This window comes from Nicotiana tabacum, chromosome 9 (genome assembly GCF_000715075.1).
Source record: "Nicotiana tabacum cultivar K326 chromosome 9, ASM71507v2, whole genome shotgun sequence".
NCBI lineage: Eukaryota > Viridiplantae > Streptophyta > Magnoliopsida > Solanales > Solanaceae > Nicotiana > Nicotiana tabacum.
The window spans coordinates 8209020-8229646 of record NC_134088.1 but is presented as its reverse complement, the minus strand read 5'-3'; the positions used below and the strand labels follow the sequence as shown (position 1 = coordinate 8229646).

The window sequence follows — 20627 nt, the reverse complement described above, 5'->3', positions numbered from 1 at the left end:
GTTTTGTGGAATAACTAAGTAATTAAAATTAATTAATTATTACAGACCTTTAATGTTATCTCACTATCCTGCACTACTACATAATATAAACAATCTCTGATCTATATAACACTTTTTTAACTTTAAATTTCTCTCTACTAATGGCTTATCCTACAAAAAAATGTTGGAGTTGGTAACGATAATATGTCACTAAATAGCTCGTATCTAACAGAATTTTATGATCATTTATTGTTAATCAGTCGCTAAATCAATGAATTTTACCTTAGCGTTAGATGTGCTGACGCGACACATACAAGGGAAAGTGTCATGGTGTATGCTATTTGATGATGGAATAGTTCTGATTGACGAGACGGAGGGGGGGCAGTTAACACTAGGTTGGAAGTTTGGAGACAGATGCTGGAGTCTAAAGGTTTCAAGTTGAGTAGGTCAAAAACTGAGTACTTGGAGTGCAAGTTCAATGATGGGATACATGAAGAAGAAGTGGAAGTGAAGGATGGTACACAAGTCATCCCCAAAATAGATATTTCAAGTATCTTGGGTCTTTCAAGGCAACAACGATATTAGCGAAGATGTTACTCATCATATTGGAGCGGGGTGGATGAGAAGGAGGCTCACCGCGGGGGTTTTTGTGTGATAAGAATGTGCCACCTGGACTTAAGAGCAAGTTCTACAGAGTGGTGGTTAGACCGACTATGTTGTATGAGGCTGAGTGCTGGCACGTCAAGAAGCCTTATGTCCAGGAGATGAAAGTAGCTAAAATGAGGATGTTGAGATGAATGTATAGGCATACCAGGAAGGACAAGATTAGGAATGAAGTTATTAGATACAAGGTAGAAGTGGCATCTGTAGAAGACAAGTTGCAAGAATCGAGGTTGAGATGGTTCGGGCATGTAAAGAAGAGAGACATAAACCGGTCAGGAGGTGTGAGCGGTTGTCCATGGTGGGTCTGAAGAAGGGAAGGGGTAGGCCTAAGAAGTATTAGGGAGAGGTAATTAGGCAGGACATGTCGTTGCTTCAGCTTACCGAGTATATGACCTACGATAGGAAGGTGTGGAAGTCGAGGATTAGGGTTGTAGGTTGATTGATAATAGTGTATTCCTCCTAGGCTTACCAACAGTACTAAGATTATTTTTGTATCATCTTATCATGGTTCTTTATTATTACAGGCAGCGTCATTCGCGCTCGTTACCATAGTGCATTGTTGTCACAATTGTTTGCTACTTTGCTGGTTTATCTTATCTCCACTGTTCCTTGAGCCGAGGGTCTATCAGAAACAACCTCTTTATCTTTATAAGATAGGGTAAAGTTTGTGTACACACTACCCTCCACAGACCCCATTTATAGAATTACACTGAATTTTTGTTGTTGTTGTCGTTGTTAGCTATAGAATTTGTCCGTCGATAATTCATGTATTTATAAGTAGTGATTATGTACAGATTGATCAGGGGCGGACCTAGAGTATAGAATACGAGTTCCCGGGAACCCAATAAGTTTTGCATAGACCCTGTATTTATATTAAGAAATTCACTTAAATATTTGTAAATATCTAACTGTGAACACAGTTATAATTGCATATTAATCTAAAATTACGATAAGAACACATAAACCTCAAATCCTGGATCCGCCTATGAGATTGATAACTACAACACTCTTCTCTGCAATTCTTCTTGATCCTCACAAATACTCATTTGGCCATTTCCTGAAATATTATACAAGTAGGCGAGAAGCGAGGAAAAAAAATTACAGTAGGAAACATGAATGTTTAAGAAGCAAACCTTTTACTAAAAAGACCATTACAAATCCGACTTGTTTGTGTTTTCTTTTGAATTTTCTCCACTACTTAGAATCTGCTTGTCCAACAAATTTCTTGAGCGTTCGAGTGTATTTATGACATGAAACAACTCACAGTACGGGTCTACTTAAACATGCTAATTTTGCCGTATGAACTACTATCTGAGACCAATATTTGGACCTAAAATGAAAATTTAATATAGTCTATTGGCAGAATCACTCGTAGAATAAGAAATTGCAATATTGGCCTTACTCGTTGAAAAGCTGTTGTTTATAACGTTTATAAACTTAATTATAATTAATGTGCAGAGTTAATTTTGTTGATAACAAACCGATGCAAACAGCAGAATTTAATTTGGAAGCGTTATGACTACTACACTTCTCGAAATAAAATGAAAGGAAAATTAACTATATATACCAAATATACATGAGAGCATCTTAGCTAAGTGAACACTTCGTCATGTGCTTGCTTATATTTTATTTTCTCTTTTTTCTATGAAAAAAAAATATAGTTAAAGCGAGTTGTTTTAATCATCTTACACCTCCATTATTCTTTAGGAGGCATCCATCCCAGATAAACTACCCACCTTGTAATATCCCACCTCCCCCCAAATAATTGATGTGGCGGTTAGACCTCCTTAGACAAAGAATGATCTTTTAGAATTAGACGTTGTGATGGGCTCGAGACTATCATTATTATGGGAGAAATTCAAAAATGAGAAATTTACATGAAATACAAGTGGTCATTAAAAAATAATTACAGTTTCAAAAGTAATCGAAATTTAGACACTTTTCATGTAAAGATAAATTTGAACGAAAATGCTATTCAAAATCCGAAAAATACTCCAGCATAATATACTTGAGTTCCAGTATAAGATACCGGTCTAGCATAATATGTTGTACATAGGTGCTCCAATCTCCAGTATATTATGCTGGAACTTTCCGCGTGTTGGAGTTCTAACATATTATGCTGGAAGTTCCTACACACGTCGATCTCCAGTATATTATGCTAGAACGTTCCATGTTGCAGCAAAATAATGGCTATTTTTCAATAACTTTGCAAACACTGACTATTTTTAAATGACCAGTCCAAAATCTGGCTAGCCCTTGCTATTTTTACGAAAAGAAGAATGGAAAGTTGCAAGAGTGCGCAAAACTGATAGGATAATGGGAGTAATAGCAAGATTAGTTTCTTGGAAACTTTTTGAACTTTGCACAACAGAGCTGAGCGTTTACGGCACGTGATGCAAGATAAGGCTGCGTACAATAAACTCTTGTGGTCCGGCCCTTCCCCAGACACTGCACATAACGGGAGCTTAGTGCACCAAACTGCCCTTTAATGCAGCCAAAATATCTCTTACATAAGAGCTGTTTGCTTCACAAACTCAGATCGTCATTCACATGGGATGTTGAACTACAATTACAAACTACTACTAATAAACAATTACACTCATATTGTTTACACTGTTAAATATTATATAACTTGTAGCCTTTCATAAGTCGGATACAGCAGAAGCAAGATAAGGAATTTGAAGTATCCGAGTCTTGGTACTTCAATAAAACCTAATCATCAGAATGATACACGAGGGAGAGGCGTATATATCAAACATCACACAAACAAAATGTCGAAAAATAAATGACTTGACGAGAGAGATATCGCTATAAAGGAACTTAACATAAACAACTATTTTTATTGAACAGGATGATGACCACAAAACTAGATCAAACTAGGATCATCAGCATGAAATACAGATAATAAAGAATGAAACTATTAGCTCTAGGTTATCACCAAGAAGAAAAAAAGGCATCACCTCCAAGAATTTCTACATTCTTTTTCTAGTATGTACAATTAGCCTACCGCCCCAACGTAATTCCATCTGCATACTCCCCGATTCTGCAAGATAATTGAAACGAATTAAACCAGAAAAAAGAAGTTAGGAAGGATCAAACACAGAAAAGGAGTAGCAAGAGCATGCAGTTCTCGAGATTACCTCTCTCAATAATAAAAGAGGAGCACTGGGAAGCATTCAAACCTACACCAACGTATCTCCGGTGTTTCCACAGAAAATGTACATCGTCTTTATACAGTCAGATAACTGATTTCTCGCTCCCCAGGATCTTCGATCTCGGCCAAGCTTTGCCATGATGATATTTCCATATAAGAGTACATTATTTCAGACTATGCAGAATGGGTCAAGTTTTCTCTGAATGACTCGTTTTCTGATTCTCCAATGCTTCCTTCTCTGCTTTCTTTCTCTCAAACTCAATCTGCTTGCGATTTTCCTCTAGGGCTTGATTAAACATCCTTCGGAAGTTTAGCAACGTTGAGATAACTAGGGGGAAAAGAAATGGAGTTAAGCTCACATGACAATAGGACACACTTTGCATGGTCTGTATCAATGTAGAATAGTATAATTGAAAACTTTTAAGCTATACAAACAAACAACACTGCTATAATTCAAAAAATTTAAGCTATACAAACGCACGACACCGCAAGGCACTGAAGAAAAGCATCAGCTAGCTGCGATAATGTCGCAGAAATCTGAAGCACAGAGAACACAAATTAAAGCTAGGAAGCCGACAAGTTATTTGATCAACCAAGCTATATGTCAGTAAGACCAATTACATTTCTTCTTAAAAGAACAAACGAGAATTAGAGCCAATTAGTAGATAACAACTTAATCAAGATGGTTGTTGCATTCAACTTTTCCTATATAAGGACGATGACTTATCAAACATTACCTTGTTCAAATGGGCAACGAGCTGGGTCTTCTCCAAAGTAAAGAATCAATGAATCAACATTTCTACCCTGTTAGGTACAGAGAAAAGCACACCATTAGGAACATTTTAATGTTGGACAGACACCAAAAGACCACAAATGTTTCTGTTACAAATAACACCTACCACACCAGAATAAAGTTGAGCCAAGGACCTCACTTCACCTTCAGCATGACAAAGGAACTCCTTCAAAGCCTGGAAAATGGCAATTATGCCAATCAATTAGAATATTCGTCTACTTTCTAATTTCTTTCTTTCTTTTTTTCTAATCAGGTGAAAATTTGGTAAGATCCACCAAAGTGGGTAGCCTTAAACGGATGCGTCTAGTCTACTTTCTGATTTCTTTAGTTCTCCCACCAAAACATGTACCAATAAAATGTTTCAAGATACCTTTTTTATTTCCCTTGGCTATCCAAGTGAAATAAAAGGAATAAGAAAAAGTTTATAAGAGGATTCCCATCCCTATGGCAAGGACACGTGAGTGCTTTTCTCTCGTCCTTACCAAGAAAGATGAGAAAGGATGATCAAGTTACTATGCTTAAACAGGACATGCAATAAAGTGAAAGAAAGAACTTCCATACTTTCATCTCAAGACACGCAATTATCTTGGACCAATGAGGAAACGAAACTAAACTATGCCTGGGACATCAATGACCTGGAACCAAAATTCCAAGTCAATTAGGGCTTTCCACAGCATATTCACTCACCATCATAAAACTCCCTTGAAAGCACACACCATGTCAGCAATGATACAGGTCACTGTGTCTTATGGGAGCAAAAGTAAATGGCTGGCTGTTTCAGGTCTTAAGCAAAAGATTGAGAAAAGGGAGGAGGTGGGACGAAAGAGGAGTAGACAAGGTCTGTGTCAAACCTCAAACGTGATTTTTCCCTTGTTTCTTTTTAACATGTAAAACACTTCAAGAGGTGAAACAGATTCAGATTGAATACCACACACATACAGAGTAGCTATGGTCGTTTCTACCAAGAGTTTGAAGGCTGCAACTAGACTCACCTCCCTGAAGACTGCAACTTAAACTCACTTCTGAACTCTGGACAATATGTTGGAAATAAAATTTTCCTATGTAATTTGCAAACGAATTCCATTAATCTAATTCATTAGCTTCCCACATATTCTAAATCAAAACGAAGTGAAAATTCACTGCAAAACCAAAAATTAAATGATATCCCCCAAAAGGAAAAGGGGGTTACAAGAACATCCCAAAAGGTTCAAACAATATTACTAAGTTGATGGCCATAGCATCAGCATCCAGATCCACCAATATTGTGAAAGAGTGACTGACAACTGTTGCATATTCATTGATTTCGCAAAATACAAAATGTTTTACGCTACGGAAAAATCCAGTCAAGAAATTCGTCTTCACAGCAAAATATAAATAATACAAAAGAGAATTCTTGAATTCAGCAAATAGGTTTTCCATTAATTGAAAAGTCATATTGTTCACTTTCTCCTGAAATTAACCAAGAGATGCAAAAAAGCAGCAATCCTGCAAATCCCCCTTCTCTTTAGGGCCCAAATTCATTTTATCCAACTTGTCATCACTTGGAGCACCACTTAATGCATATTTTGGATAGTTTGGGTAGAAATCTAATCACAGATATCCTAAAGGAGAACAACTTCAATATCTACTGTAATATCAGTTTCAGTGGAGGATGAACTTGGTAAATGATGTTGCTAGCATATTGGACTTCCTAGACTCCTACCATATAACTCCTTGGTGCTACATTTAAAAAAAATGGATTCTACTCAGAAACACGGAATGCTCATTAAGTCGAATTGAGAGCAGAACAAATAAAATAAATAGTAGGTCTCAATCTCATTGTTGGCACACATGTGAAAGGAAGAGAGGCCTTGTTGTCCTTTACATCTATAACTTGTCCATCCAAATAAAACACAGCATTACAACGAAAAATAAGAAGAAAAAAGAAGCACAACCTTGCCCATAATATTAAATAATTCCTTATATAAGCTTTGTTAGGTTTTACTTTTTTTCACTTCTCTCTTTCTTTGTTTGTGGTTCCTCTCGCACTGCGTCTTTTCCTATTTTATGTTTCACCTCTCCAGATTTCGAACTGGTATAATGCTCGTCTACTAAGCTCTTCATTCTTCCACAGGTCTCCATTCCGCCCTTTTTGTTCTTTATCGCAGCGAGAACCTTTTGCTCTTCTTGTTCAATATCATGTATTACCAAATAGTGTCTTGACTCAGAATTCTTTTTCTTTCTCCATTTTCCATTTGAAAGAATAGAAGTGAAATAAAGCCTCAATCAAAGGAGAAAATTTTCAATTCTGAATTGCATATAGTGCAATCAAGGAGGATTCATCTATTCAAATTGAGCTATTACCTACAGTCACAAAAATTTCTAATTACTTAGGAGCATCCCTGCAGATGCCAACATTGTGCTTATTTATTTTCAGTTTTCATCTTTAGTGATGGAAGAGTAGCTAGCAGGAATGAGGACTGGTAAGAGCGCACTGGACAGAGGAGGCGTAAGGAAAGATAGACCAATTGGCACTGCTTCTGCAGTGGTTCATACAGAATGTTTGGCTATTTTCTTTAATACAAGCATTTTCTAAGCACTGGCTTCCTGTTCCTTTTTTTTTCTTTTTTTTTTTTTTTTTGGGGGGGGGGGGGGGGGGTTGCAAGACAAAGCTTGAAATGATGAGGTCAAAATGAATTTTGTTGTGTGTTCAATATGTATTGATGACAGAAATTAAGAGAATGACACACTGAGCATAGAGGGTCGTTTTTAAGTAGATGACTCGTCAGGTGGTTGGAGCGGGACATCTTTGCAGAAAAAAGAACATGAATAAGCTTGTTCTATAAAGAGTTGCCTTTTTTATCAGGAATACCAAATCATTTTAACCTCCAGCATATGTCGGATGCATGAAGATACAATACTCTTGTCTGAGTAGGTAGAGCCGCCAAAGATCAAAGAATCTGATGGTATGCAGAAATCGGCATTATTTAGATCACTGTAGTCATAGCTTACCTTGCGAAAGTTCTCGGACACAATTCCGTCATTTTCAGACATGGACAGTTCTTGTACAACTTTCTCCAGTCCTTTGCTAATAGCTTGCATTTCCTCTGCAAGAAATTTAAGTTGTATCTGCAGAAAATTTTTAATGAGACCACTGTCAGTCATATTTCTACAGTGACTTTATAATTGGTTGGTCCAAATAACGATACCTTTGCTGCAGGTTCCAAGCTAGACAGATCTTTAGAAAAATCTAGCAGTTCGGGCAATTTGTCAGCAAGTACCTGACAGAGAAAATGTCGTCAAGCATATTGTAAAATATGCTGGTTGCTAGCATAAATCAAAGACATTTTGCAAAGTTATAAATAGTTAAATATCAGCACAATGACATGGAAAAGTGAATAAAAAAACAATAGTTACCATTAGCATTTTACAAGGAAAAGCTTCATACTGGTCAGGGTCTAAGTGCTAGAGGAGAATTTAACACCAATAGGATAAGATATCAGGAAGTACCACGCGCCAGCAGATTTTGAGGATAGAGATTAATTACATAGATTGATTTGATAAAAGTGAGGAAGCTGATAACAATGTTCACAAAAAGAATAAGTTTTGTGATTGAATGCATGTCGTGAAGGAAGATCTGTCTCCGTCGATCTAGTCATTATTCCTTTTTGTTCCTTATCAAATAAGACCTCCGTTCTGCCTTTCAGTTAAACTTATTAAAATCAAGTGATATGCAAATTCAGACAAATCCAGTTAAAGAGATAATCCCTGGTTTGAAAAGAATTGAGCTCCACAACACACTTCAAGACACTAATTCTTTTTCCTCAAGCTGACCAGTTAGGATTGAATTTATAGTTTATTTTTAGTAACTTCAGATATAGACACTTTTAGCTAGATAAATTACGATAGAAAAAAAAGTCACACATAATCCCTGGGACACAATTGAAAAGGACCTGATGACAGAAGGTGCAATCAGCTGATCTGATTGGGTAAATTTAGGTCACAGAAAAGAGATGATTTACTCATGCTCAACATAGGTGATTCCTACCAAAGGAGCAAAAATCCTTGAAAGCTGTGTACATTCTACTAATCACTGTACAAGCATCACGGATTTTTATGTCAGCATTTCCTTAATGAAATGTTATGACTCAAGTAGCAATGGTTTATTTCAGAAATGGATAATTCTTTTACTTTGTTAATTTTCCCTCACAAGTTGGACAGCATTCCACTAAACTAAAGAGTATTAATGGCTGGGCCAAGGAAAACCATCAGATCTGCCAAGAAATTGCGACTAAGTGAACTGATTTTATTCTGCTCAAGATAGGAAGAAATCTGAGCACAATACAAAACACAACAACATCCCAGTGTATTCCCACAAGTGCGATCTGGGCACAATACAAAACACCACATCCAAAATATTCGCCAACCACATCATTATGCTTTCACAAGAAGACTACCAACCAAAGACTTTACCTTGCAAAGATAATGCATGAGTGTCATCTTATTGTTCCGCGCACGTGTCTCTGTTAGTTTAAGGAGGCTATCTAACCTGAATCCAACAGCAGACCCTACACAAAAGCATCAAGATATCATTAGATGAAGAAAAGATTTCCCAAAGTCCAAAGAGAAAACTAAGTTGTGAGAACTCATTTATCATCTAACTGAAGCAGGGAATTGTTCAATAATTTCAAAACCAGAAAAGCCAATGGAGAAGACAATTGTGGAGATTTTCATCTCACAATAAAAGCTTTGAGAGATACCCAGTTGCTTTATTTGACAAGTTCTCCTCATCTCTAGAGTAAAGATTTCAACTGCTGAACAAGTCCTCAACTTGGAAATATCTTAGTGGGAACAGTTCCCCAAAACGTTCACAATAAGTTGGAGTTCACAGATGCTATTCAACTCCCAATAAGACGTAACAACGAAGAAATAAATAGCAAGATAAGCTTGAGTTGAAAGAGATTGTTAACCCAACCTCTGGCGGTTCCCTGGTTCAAAGCATTTCCGAGAGAGAGAATTGTCTGCATAATCCTTTTCAATTTTGATGAACCCTTGATCTGATTACAACATCAGAGGAAAGATGAAATCAAGGACAGTGTCAAGAAAGCAATCCCTAGTCTTATCTAATGGTAAAACATTAATAGTTAGAAAAGAAAATGTACCTGATCAGCCGCCGAATTCACAATATTCAGACTCTTCCTTAGCTCAGAAACCTGAAATTAAAGCAGAACGAATACGCCATCAGCTAGGAAGTGTGAAACACTCCCACTGCAGCAAAAAGGCAGTAGATGTGACATCTTCTCACCTGAGATTCAAACTGAATCTTAAACGAAAAAACTCGCAGCTTGGACTCTATTCGTGGTACTTGCATCAACTCTAACATGAACTGAGACAATGAAAAGATCTTAGAATTAGATGTCAATACATAAACGGTCCAATCAACTCCATGCAGGAGAAAGTGGGGCAGTAAACCAAAATAAGGAAATAAGTTAGTTCACAATGGACAGACCTGTTCACATCGACCCAACTTCTCCTTCTCTCCTTTATAACCCTGAAACAGATATGTTAAACAAAGCAACGTTGTTCACATGGTCCTATATACATCAAGTTATAAGTGTTCCTCTCTTTTTTTCAAACAGATATTTCACCTTGAGAGTTTCCATCTCCTCCTTAGTCGGGCAAAACTTAATCAGATTCTCCACCTGATCCACATCTAATGCTGAATCTTCCAGTGCAAGAACTGAGCTCTGTTGAAAATTTTAAAAGTGATAGCTAACAATTAGAAGCACAATTCAAGTTTTAACAAAACATTATACACAGATTGACATCTATTTGTGTGTGCGTGCGTACACCATTCTTGGAAATAATCACGTGTCAGTATAACTCAACTATATGAATGAGTATACGGTCCAGGGAACATCACAAAGAAAGATGAGAGGAAGAGGGGTGGAGGAGGTTAAAATAAGGAAAACATTTGACATGCAAAAAGTGCACAAACCCACCCAAACTTGGTTATCACAAGATTCAACACTTGGAAGTACAAATACCTTTTATTTTGGGATAGGTGACACTAGAATAGTTTTGCTTTCTTTAAATATCAGATTATATTTAAATCAGCAGGGACATGTACATTGGTTATACAATAAAGTGTGGTCTTAGGATAGCAAAAAGCGTGAGTTTTTGACCAAGACAATTAAGCAGTACAGAGTCCAAATCAATTGTAAGCTTATTACAGAGGTTTATTAGAAAATTGAACAGCTCGTGAGAAAATCTCCAACAAGGTCAACAATGTGATTGTTATTCCTATTTCTGAAAGGAAGTTTAACATAATAATTGAGAAAATAGAAAGGGAGTGCAATTATAAAGTTGAACAGATCTAGGAACAATGGAAAAAGTTTCCTGTATTTTCTTATTAGGAGGACAAAAATCAATAACACCGGAATATATAAAATCATGGGACAAGTAACGTGCTTTAAATTTTAGAATTTCAAGTGTGAAATGAATCACTGTGATAATAGCGCCACCCTATTGCTATAGAGAGGTGGATAGATAAGTACCCAAGATACTATGGCAGAGATGAATCTGAACAATTGGTACAACCAGCTATAGGTCAGAGATTATATTCTAGGATAACCAGATTATCCAAAAAGAAAGTCAATTGTATATGAATACAGCTTACCAGCATATCATGCAGTGGTATTTTCACCTTAGAAAGCATGATTTCACAATTATAAGCCCGTCTATGATCAACCTGCCAAAATAGAATTCAGGTAAAATCTCTCTTAAAACTTGGACGAGCTGAAACAATGACACGGTTACATCTTTCCTCCACATCTATATGTGAAGCGATTAAATGCAGTAGCTTCCACAAAGCTATACGAGTATCAGTCGGGATGGGTTAGATGAGATGTTACTCGTGAATAGGAAGATTTCACTGAATCCTTGACAAAGAAGCTTAGATAATTTGTGGAAAACAAACTCGGAAGCACAATTTAAAAATATTGTTTGTCCAACCAGCATGGATATATAACTGTAAAAGATCCCAATCTATAGGCCAAAGAAAAAAGAATTTGTTAATTAGGTTTTTTGCGGTAAAGAGAATGTAAATACTAGCTAGAGTAACAGCAGTAGCTTTTTTTTAAATGGCGGTGGTGTCCGGGTTAGCCTGCGCATACCTCAACTATTCCACCCGGTACTTGCTACCTTCCACCAACACAAGTATCGCGTAACTCTATCAACTTAAAAAATTTGTAAATTACACTATCAATATCTAACGAACAAGACGCTTCCATTATGAATATGAAAGTTCCATTGACCATTTATTCAAACAATGTGAATAAAAATCATAGAGTTATAATCCAATAACAGGGCTGCCTCAGTACGATGAGCTAGCCAGTTCCTTTTTTCCAATAATTATCTTTTAAAGAAAAGGGCAAACTTCCATAAGATTTGGCATCCTCAATAATGCAGCTACTATTCCTAGTATCTATAATTTAATGTTATTCAGTAATTTCAGGGATGGTTCTGAATGAATAACACATCACAAAAGCATTTAACAGCTCCAACATTTGGCATTCTTGACAATCCAACCATGGTTCATTGTGGAATTAATATTTACGATAGTATGGAAAATTTAAGTATCATTCCAAGTTAACAGTATGACACTCCTATATAAACATTACATATATCAAGTGAAGTTACATAAGGAAATAAGGATCACTTGGAGCAAGCGTGCCTAGAGATAAGAGGCGTCACTACGACACGTCAGCATTGTGCTCCTCCTTTCACAAACTTAGGCTTTTAGGAATAAAACTCCATGGGATTTCAGCCGGAGAATTTCACTCCAGAAGCCCTTTCGGAAAAAAGTTTCTTAAGGTGAAAACTAGCTGAACTAAAAAGGATCCACTTGAAAGCACAGAATAGTGTCAAGAAAGAGGGATTGGGGAACTAGATGCACGGAAGGATGATAAAAAAATACAAGAACATGATCAGAAAGTGTATATATTGGAATTAGACTGTTCATAACATTTAATACTTTGAGATTAATGTCAAATAATGTCAAACCAGGAACAGTGCAAATGACTTAAGCGAGATAAACTGATTCAGGGAAACTTTGCACGTATAATTATAAGGAAACTCAGATGTCATATAGACATAAATAATTACCAGCTGCACTTTCTCCGGCTTCTGCCCCATTGAGGTCCTCGAATTCCTTTTCCCACCTGGACCGCCTTGTCCTGAAGTTGGAACTGCAGCTGAAAAGAGAGATTCAAGCTCTGATATATCAATCTCTGGTGCCCTATCAAACAGAAATCGAAGGACATGAGACATTGTATCTGAAAGAATCTAAAAGAATAAAAATGATTTGACTGATGACTACTTTCACACTCAAAGTTAGCACCTACTTGGGAGCATCACTACATTTTTGAGCCTCCGCCCACAAGCTTCCTGAAACTGCTCTAGATATCTTTAACCAGTGTAATGGCTTCAGTTTCTTTGACGACTGGCTTCTTGAATTCATGGTACGAGATAATGGTCCTCGGCCCTTTAGGCCAGGCGGAGGAGCAGAAGGTGGGGGCGGAGATGGAGAAGTAGGGAGATTACTACCTTTTGATGCTGACTGTGTCGGACCAGAACCCGGTTTTAGATCCGTCTTAAGAGAAGGGAATGGAGGAGGTGGAGCTGAAGGAACACTCTGTGGAGAGCCCAATGCAGGAGGAGGAGGAGGCAGTGGCACTGCAGATATATTCGTATGCTTAGAAGCTGCAGCAGGCAACGGAGGGGGTGGTGGTGGAGAGGGTCCACCACTACACGAGGAGTTCTCCTTCATAGGTTGCCCAGGAAGAGGTGGAGGGGGAAGTGGTGGCACTCCACTTTGGGAAACAACTTTTTCCTTCAAAGGTGGAGTGGGTGGAGGTGGAGGTTGAGGTGATCCACCAATAGAGGCAGAATTTGCATTCAATATTGGGGTTGTAGTCAACTGGCATGGGGTTGGTAGTACTCCGCCGCTGGACACTACTTTTCCCTTCAAAGGTGGCGTGGGTGGAGGTGGAGGTTGAGGCGATCCACAAATAGAGGCAGAATTCACATTCAAGATTGGGGTTGTAGTCAACTGGCATGGGGGGGGTGGTACTCCACCGCTGGAAACTACTTTTTCCTTCAAAGGTGGCGTAGATGGAGGTTGAGGCGGTCCATTGATAGAGCCAGAATTTGCATTTAATATTGGAGCTGTAGTCAATTGGCATGGAGGTGGAGGTGGAGGTGGAGGTGGTAGTGGCTTATCTCTAAAAGCTAAACTTTCCTTCAAAGCTGGGACTGGTTCAAGCGGTCCACCACTACAGGCAGAATTCTTGTTCAACACAGGGGTGGTAAGTAATGGGTATGGGTCTCGAGGAAGAGGAGGCGGAGGTGGTGAAGGTGATGACACACCTCTGAAAGATGAATGTTCCTTCAAAAGTGGGGTAGGAGGAGCAGGTGGCTGAGGTGATCCACCAACAGGAGCAAAACTCTCATTCAATATAGGGGTTGGACGCTGTGGAGGTGGAGGTGGAGGTGGCGGTGGCGGTGGTGAAATATTGCTCCTATGGATGACTTTTTGTTCCATAGGTTTGATAAAGGGAATGGCAGCTGATGGAGAAGAGGAACTGGGAGATGGAGCTACGGATGGAGGACAACTTCCAGAAGGATGAGGAGGTGGAGTAGGTTCCCTTTTAGCAGCTTCATCAGCTGGCTGCTGCATTGTTACAGGAAGCAGAGATGTATCAAGTTGAGACATAGTAGGTCTGTCTTCCTTCAAGGATACAATTGCAGGACCTTCGGTTCTGGGTGGAGTAGCCGGAGATGCAGAAGGTACAGTTCCTGTGACTAATTTATCCTTCATGGGAGGAGTGAGCGGTGCTGGTGCCACCGGGGGAGGAGATAGAGATAGTCCAGTACAATGAGGAGGTGGAGCAGGTTCCATTTTAGCAGCTTCATCAGCTGGCTGCTGCACTGTTGGATGAAGCAGAGATGTATCAGGTTGAGACTTAGTAGGTCTGTCCTTCAAGGATTCAATTGGGGGGCCTTGGGTTCTGGGAGGAGTAGCCTGAGAGGCAAAAGGTACAGTTGCAGTGACTAATTTATCCTTCGCGGGAGGAGTGAGCAGTGCTGCCACTGGTGGAGGAGATAGAGATGGTCCAGTACCAACACCCTGATCCTTTCCAGGTAAGGGTGAGGATGGAGGCGAAGTTGAAATACTAGTCTTAAACGGCAGACTCTTGGTTTCAGGTAGGGAAGGGAAGTCACTCAGCTTACCACATTCTTGTATATGAGGATCCAACTCTTTTACAAGTGGAGGACGTCCTGATGTTGGGAGAACATGCGGAGATGGTTGTGATGACTCAGAAGAAGCACTAGATTCTGTACTAAGGTCAGCAGGAGAAGGTTTTGAAAGAGGGATTGATGGCTGCAATTTTGATACCTTCATCTCACTTCTGGTTCCCACAAATTGAGATTCAGCTTTCTGTTGGTCACTTTGGTCTACGTTGGAGGATGATTTGATGGATGACACCAACTGCTGCTCCAACATAAATAGCGACGAGCCCTTAGCATTATTGTCCAGAGGTGCATGTCCTTTCCTCTCTCCAGGCTTCTCTAAAGTTGCTTGATCGAGCAGCATGCCAGTATCTGTACACTGTGGAGGAGTGGATTCCAACTTGTCCTGGACCAAACCTGACGTGGTTATTTGTTGGAGCACATTACGAGCAGCAGCGCCCTTCGGACTTACCCAATCTACACTGTTAAAGATCTCCTGAACTTTGGCAAATGCCTCCACTGGTAGGCCATCCTTCTCCTCAAAACAGGACAAATCTACAGGAAGAACAGAAGCAGCAGTGTCCATCTCTGAGAAAAGAACCTACATCCAGGGCACAACTTTCATAAAATTACAATATGCTTCTAGCTGGAGAGTATCAACAAAACATAAACATGCATTTTATACGAACAATGATACCTCTGCTCTGAAGTCTTTTGGAAATTGATCTTTAGCATCCCATAAAGTATCAAGTTCATCACGATTAAGTATCAAGATGTTTGACCTAACAAAAGCTGTATTAAACATGGTCCTAAACATCATCTGTTCCCGCTCCAGGTCATCGTGCAAACAAATACATTCCAATACAACATCTCCTTGAATATGGCAATTGATATCAATCTTAACTAATTCACATTCTGCCTGAAATGACATTATAAAGATGTCAGATCAATTGTCAGCTGTGTCCTAAGTAAGAAGTTACGCACAACAAGAATGGGAAAGAGGGGGAGAGGGAGAAAGCCCAGATATAACTTGTACGTGCATTTTCGAGCATGTGCATATAAACATGGCCAAGTACAACCTAATTCAACTGGATTCTACTTGAGCAAAACCATAAGAAGAATGCCGGTCGAACAAAATATCAGAAGCTTCATTAGAACAACTTGTTAAATAGTCCAATTCTCTATAAATCAAACATCTCAGGAAAAAACGTAAGAAGAATTGCTCCTCCGGGAAAATGTGAAGCTGTGGAAAATCAAATATTAGATAAACATATTGATCTCATTGACAGACCATAAGTTGTACTATCAGAGATAAGTTCCCATATGTTCCTTGCTTCATTTTCATATTATTTACATGGGTTTTTTCAACTTTAGACAAAGTTGACAAGGTCTATATTCCTAGAAACAAGCATGCTTAATCAACAAAACAGAATAAAGATACCCTTCCTCAAAGTTAGCAGAAATCCTTTGTAAGTATAATATGTGAGGTGGAATAAACCTCAAGAAGGTTTCTTTAAACTCAATATAGATGGGTGTTGTAAGAGTAACCCCGGGAGTTCTGGAGGTGGTGGCATTCTCAGGGACAGTAGGGGTTCTTTTGTTTTAGCTTTTGCTGAACACTATGGCCTTTGTAGTAATAATGTGGCTGAGGCCAAAGCCATGTTAAGTGGCATGCAACAATGTATTAGCAAGGGCACCTTAAATGTCATTGTTGAATCTGGTTCTCAACTGATAGTAAATTTGATTAATAGCAAAATGAAACCACCTTGGCAGATCAAGCGTATCATAGATCAGATTGTGGAGCTCTCAAGCAATGGAAGTTTCAGTTTTGTTCATATTTTTAGAGAGGGCAACATGGCTGCGGATCAACTAGCTAATCTTTGTGAAAGAATGAGAGATCAAATCACTCTTGAGGAAGTTTCTGATTTACCTGAATATGTCAGAACTTCATTGAGGCTTGATCAAGATGGCATCCTCAATTTCAGACTTAGACCAAGGAAGAATTATTTTGTTATTAATGATGTTATTACTAGATAAAGCTGATTTTTTTGCAGCAATATGTATAGTTTCATCATGTAATACTCAATGCCTACAAAGTGTAATGGAGGAGTCCTCCCAACTTAGACAAGTTTTTTCTGGTCAAATGCTTATAAGAGTGATATGTATCATTCTTCTTCGTGTGTTGGAGGCTAAGGTCTATTTCCTCCTCCGTGTACTTATCCTTTTTGATTATCTACGGGTTGGGGTCTATGCCTAAACCCCACCATGGTTCTTTTGTTTAAAAAAGAAAAAAGAAAAGTATCATATGTTTTTAGTATAGGATAAACTATATTACCTGCTTGTAATGACGGACAACTTTATTCTTCTTTGGAGTTGAGAACAAAATTTTTGGCGATCGATCAGAAACTAGAAATGGATCCTGTCCATAGATACGAAATATAGGCCGGCAACCACCCTCTCCATCAAAATTAGGTATCGCCCTAATAATGATGCAATCCAAAGCGAGTGCTCTATCCAATGGAGGCCACTGCATGTTCACATTCCTCCTCGCTACATACTGTAGGTATCTTAGCTGAGAAGGAATTGGATTCAGTGGCTGCAGCAAGTACAAAAGCTCACGAGGAGCCTGCTTATAAATCATGTCTAAAGTCTTCTGCTCTCCAGTGTAATGTTTCCTGTATATCAATAATGCAGCCAACATAAATGCCAAAACTGGCCAACCACCCCGTTCACAATGCATTAAAAGCACGTTTTGCTGCCCAAGTGAGAGCCAACTTTCACTGGATCTTAGAAAATGGTGTATCACCTCCATTGAAAGCAAGGGACAACCCTCATAGTGCCGAGGGTAGTCCATTATTGTCAGATCATACTCAGACAGAGTATTTGCCATTGGGCTCTGTGATTCCCCTTCACGAAAATTAAAAACCAATATTGAGACGTCAGGGTAATGATCCCGAAGTTGACTAATCACACCTCCTACATAGCCTTTGTAATTTTCTTCCTCCCAAACATCAGTGGTGAAACAGCAATCAAACACTGCATATAAAGTAGAAGCAATTATTAGCGAAACTGATATACAACAGGCACTACCATTTTAAAGTCTCAAAGATTTTACTTTTATGCTGATAAAACAGAGATGATATGAGTCAGCTGTAATAATGTCAGCCTCCTACATAACGTCAAGCTCTAAACATCAACACATTTTCTCTTTCCATATTAGTGGTCTGTTTTTCTCCTTTTTTTAGAAAACAAATTTGGTTTCTGTTGTCGCAGTACTGTTTAAAACACTATAAGGAAGATTGCCAAGTCGTTTCCTGATAGTTTCTCATGTACTTATTTTTATGCATTACTTGTCCAGCACAACCACCCTTCGAACTAAATGTCCATACTTTGCAAAAGCACTATCCTGAGTTAGTAGCATAACATTAGAAATTCCATTAATTTTTTTATAAGTAACATCAGATATTTCATTAATTATACTAGTAACAAACAACAAGCAGGCTTTGGATTGTCTTAACACATTTTTCTCCCTCTTATTTTTCCAATGTCTCAATGAGGTCCCTATATAATACTTGAGTATGTTGGACGAAAAAGTTGAGCTGATTCTCTGCCAGTTAAGCTGCTTATGCTTCAACTCAGATCAGCTAGCATGCAAAATATTGTCAAATTGACAGCACTCGATATCGTCATCACAACATTAACATAATTACATCACTTTCCTAGTCCCAAGAGTACAAAGGGCATTGAGTTCGCCCTTCAGCTTAGTTGAATTAAAATCTTAGACAGTTTCTTCATTGCAAGATAACTTGCATTGTGCTATAACTCAACCCATCCACTCCAACTTAACATTCCCGTATTGCAGTCATTCAAATTAAACTAGTAACATAGACTGGTAAAATTCTTAATCAATCCCCAAAACAAAAACAAAAAAGTCAAGAGCCGGAGGCGGTTTTAGGATTTGAACTTTATGGTTTGACTTCGAAATTCTACCACAACCCACTTGATTTACTAAGTTCAGAATCTGTTCTTAATACTTATTTAGTGGATTTTTTTACCACATATGCAGAGTTCGAACCAAAGTTACTGAGTTTGGACGAACCCATAACTAATGGACTAGGTCCGCCTCTAGCTAAAGTCTAGTCTTAATTGTATTAAAGGCCAAAATACCTTATTCCGCAATTTCAATAACAATAAAGCTCCTTTTCAGCTGGCACACGGTTCAAAACTCGACGGATAATGAACTCACCCCTCTACGTATTGCAATACTTCAAATTATCTTAGTCGCATATAGTAGAAACATTCTTAATCAATCTAAAAATAGTTAGTCCACTAATCTAGTCTTAATTGTATTAAAGGCCAAACTACCTTATTCCGCAATTTCTATAACAAAAGAGCTCCTTTTCAGCTGGCAGGGTTCGAAACTCAGTGGATAATGAACCCGCCCCTCAACCTATTGCACTACTTCAAATTAAACTATTACCATATTGTATAAGTATTCATAATCAATCCAAAAATAGCTAGTCTGTCTTAATTGTATTTAAAGCCTAAATACCTAATTACTCAATTCTATAACAATAAAGTTCCTTTTCCATTTCCGCATTATAATTACATATTTCACAAATTGAAATACGAACAAAAAAAAAAATCTAAAATTCGTAAACTGTCTATCCATTCCAGCTCGATCTCAACAAACAACGAAAATAACATAATTTCCCAGAACATACATTAATTAAAAAAACACAGCTCCAGCTAAAAAAACAAAAACATAAAAAGATAATTTAAAAAAAAACAAAAATTAGAACGTACCGTAAACTCTCTCGCAGATCTCCAATAGTCCATCAGGCGGCTTCCTATAAAACAATTTCCTTAGCAGTGCCATTGCCGCTTATTTTTCAATTCCAAAAAACCTATCTATATTTGTATAATTTATATATATCTATATATACAATATATGTGCGTATACGTACGTATACATATGTATGTATAATTTTGTGAATCTTTGTATTTGAAATGGAGAATTGTTGAAGAAGAAAAGTGGGGGAAAGGAAGAGAGCGTAGAAGCTGAGAGATGGGCTAGCGAATAAACAGGAACAAATCTGAAGTCGACAGTGGACACGTCAGATTTATTTTAAAACGTGTACGTCGCGAATGCATTTAGGACAAATTTAGAAATAAGGCAAACGTAGACTTTGGGAAACAAAAGTTTTATCTTCTAGTATTTCAGATTATATATATCCAATATTGGAAATTGGAAGTTTGTCATAAAATGGGAAATAATCTTTTTTAAAGTATATCCATATTCGAAGTCTCTATTTTCTGTTTTTTATCGTGTGTTTGTATTTATTTTGAGATCGATTAATTCGAATTCGCGCTCTGAATTTGCATTCTTGCATTCATTTAGGACTGTAACATGGTTCTTACCTAATTTTAAGTGTAATTTGTGACCATACAACAATATTCATAGTTGATGCTCATGCACTCATTTTTTATATTTCAAAATTTGTTGTTAACTACTCCTTCTTTCCTAATTTATCTAATGTAATTTAAATTTTGAAAGTTAAATAAAAAAAATGTTAGAATGTTTTATATATTTTTTAAATTACTAATTATTATGCATAATAAATATATTTATGTAGTTTTTTAAATATATTCTTATGTCGCTGTTATTATTTTTATATTTTCTGGTGATGGTACTGATGTATTTGCCTCTTTTCGTTTTCTTGAGCTGAGGGTCTTTCGGAAATAGGCTCTCTACTCCCTTGGGGT

General features: G+C 37.8%; 1 protein-coding gene across 1 annotated transcript; it reads right to left on the bottom strand.

Moving 5' to 3' along the window:
* Positions 1–3449: 3449 nt before the first annotated feature.
* On the bottom strand, positions 3450–20063 carry LOC107821242 (formin-like protein 18). The gene is made up of 18 exons (XM_016647669.2): positions 19668–20063; positions 17197–17897; positions 15559–15780; positions 12974–15462; positions 12735–12867; positions 11248–11319; positions 10217–10315; positions 10078–10119; positions 9874–9954; positions 9731–9781; positions 9544–9625; positions 9042–9136; positions 7778–7849; positions 7581–7697; positions 4696–4764; positions 4534–4600; positions 3783–4124; positions 3450–3685 (listed from the first exon to the last, which is right to left on the bottom strand). The coding sequence occupies exons 1-17, from the start codon at positions 19738–19740 to the stop codon at positions 3985–3987; spliced, it is 4605 nt and encodes a 1534-aa protein (XP_016503155.1). The 5' UTR covers positions 19741–20063; the 3' UTR covers positions 3450–3685; positions 3783–3984.
* Positions 20064–20627: the final 564 nt, after the last annotated feature.